General features: G+C 54.4%; 1 protein-coding gene across 1 annotated transcript; it reads left to right on the plus strand.

Moving 5' to 3' along the window:
- The first annotated feature begins 894 nt into the window (after nucleotides 1-894).
- On the plus strand, nucleotides 895-1,458 carry LOC136468532 (uncharacterized). Its single transcript, XM_066467071.1, has 2 exons — nucleotides 895-1,006; nucleotides 1,103-1,458. Exons 1-2 carry the CDS (start codon nucleotides 895-897, stop codon nucleotides 1,456-1,458), a joined length of 468 nt encoding a protein of 155 aa, XP_066323168.1.
- The last annotated feature ends 802 nt before the right edge of the window (nucleotides 1,459-2,260 follow it).

The raw sequence follows: 2,260 nt of genomic DNA on the forward strand, positions 1-2,260 counted from the left end.
TTCAAAGTTAGGCGGATCTTACGGAGATCTTCATGGACAACTTCCAGGGCACGTACAAACGCCCCAAAAACCCATGGGACCTCAAGAACTACCGCCAGAAGGCCGATGAAACCCTCCGTGGGTACATCCGATGCTTCTCTCGGTAGTGCAATGAGCTCCCTAGCATCGTCGATGCCGACGTGATAGGAGCTTTACTATCTAGGACAACCTATGAGTCTTTGGTACACAAGCTGGGGCGAAGGGGCTCGCGGACTACCAAGGAGCTCCTGGACATTGCCACCAGCCACGCCTCAGGGGAGGAGGCGGTTGGAGCCATCTTCGACCGCTACGACGACAAGGCGAGATGGGACGAGGACGCCGGCGAGGGTGCCTCCAACCGTCCCACCAAAAGAAAAACAAGAAGCAACGGCGCGACAGCTCGCTCGTGGCCGCCGCCGACCGCAAGGGTGGCCGGAAGCCCGCGGAGGGCACTCCGAACCACTTTGAGAAAATGGTCGAGGGGCCATGCCCAAACCATGCTTTCCTGGCCAAGCATCTATACAAGGATTGCAGCCTCATGCGCAAATACTTGTCTGGGGGCCTCAACAAAGGGAGCAGGGGAAGGAACCTGCCCCTATCATAGATGATGCAGAGGAGAAGGATGACGCCTTCACGATGCTGAACGACGCCCTCATGATCTTCAGAGGATCAGTGGCCTACGACTCCAAACGCCGCCAGAAGGTTGCGCATCGCGAGGTCTATACGGCCAGACCGACCACACCCGCCTTTCTCCGGTGGTCAGAATCTGCCATAACCTTCGACCGGACCAACCATCCGAATACCATCCCACACCTAGGAAGGTACCCACTGGTTGTCGATCCGATCGTCGGCCCAAAGCGACTCACAAAAGTACTGATGGATGGAGGCAGCGGCCTCAACATCATGTACGCCAAGACACTCGACGAGATGGGCATCGACCGAATGAACCTCCGCCCCATTCGAGCGCCCTTCCATGGCGTCATACCTGGTAGATAGGCCGTACCGCTGGGGCAGATCGATCTACCTGTCACTTTTGAGGATCAGCCCAATTACAGGACTGAGACCCTTACCTTCGACGTGGTAGGGTTCCTCGGAACCTTCCACGCCATCCTCGGACGTCCATGTTACGCGAAGTTCATGGCCGTCCCCAACTATACATACCTCAAGCTGAAGATGCTGGGCCCTTGCGGGGTAATCACCATCGGCACCTCCTTCCGTCGTGCCTACGAGTGCGAAGTCAAATGCTGCGGCCATGCCTCAGCAATCGTCACCTCCGAAGAGCTCGCCACCCTTAGGGAGGAGGTCATTGAAGAAACACCCGATGCAAAGAGGTCGTTTGGATCGTTCGAATTAGCGAAAGGATCCAAGGAGGTCCTCGTGGACCCCAGCAGCTCCGAGGGCAAAAAAGTCTGCATCGGAACTGCGCTCTCCTCCGAATAGGAAAGCATGCTCGTCGACTTCCTCCACGATAACAAAGACATATTTGCGTGGAAACCCTCAGATATGCCAGGCGTCACGAGGGAGGTCATCGAGTATACCCTGAAAATCCTCCCAGGCTGCAAGCCGGTGAAGCAATGCCTGCGCCGCTTCAACGAGGAAAAACGCAGGGCCATCGGTGAAGAGATAGCAAAATTGTTGGCTGCTGGGTTCATCAAGGAAGTATACCACCTAGAGTTTTTAGCAAATCCTGTTCTTGTGCGAAAGAAAAGCGGGAAATGGAGGATGTGTGTTGATTACACGGGCCTCAACAAGGCGTGCCTGAAGGACCCATTTCCTTTGCCACGAATAGACCAAATAGTTAATTCCACCTCAGGGTATGAAACCCTCTGCTTCCTTGACGCATACTCCAGTTACCACCAGATCGTGATGAAAGAGTCTGACCAGCTCACGACGTCTTTTATCACCTGCTTTGGATCGTTCTGCTACATTTCAATGCCATTCAGTCTAAAGAACGCAGGGGCAACTTACCAGCGCTGTATGCTCAACTGCTTCGGGGACCTCATTGGGCGAACCATTGAGGCCTATGTCGATGACATCGTAGTTAAGTCCAAATGGGCTAACCACCTTGTCGCAGACCTTGAATGAACATTTGCGAAACTCCGTGCAAACGGCATCAAACTCAATCCCGAAAAATGTGTTTTCAAGGTTCCGAGGGGCATGCTACTCGGCTTCATTGTCTCCGAGCGCAGCATCGAAGCCAACCCGGAGAAGATATCAGCCATCACAAGGATGGACCCGATCC

Source organism: Miscanthus floridulus, chromosome 1, assembly GCF_019320115.1.
Source record: "Miscanthus floridulus cultivar M001 chromosome 1, ASM1932011v1, whole genome shotgun sequence".
Taxonomy (NCBI): Eukaryota; Viridiplantae; Streptophyta; class Magnoliopsida; order Poales; family Poaceae; genus Miscanthus; species Miscanthus floridulus.

Coding starts and splice junctions, on each gene's coding strand:
- LOC136468532 (XM_066467071.1), top strand. CDS start 895: ATGGATGGAGGCAGCGGCCTCAACATCATGTACGCCAAGACACTCGAC. Junction 1,007..1,102: donor CTTCCATGGCGTCATACCTG/GTAGATAGGCCG, acceptor TCGACGTGGTAG/GGTTCCTCGGAACCTTCCAC.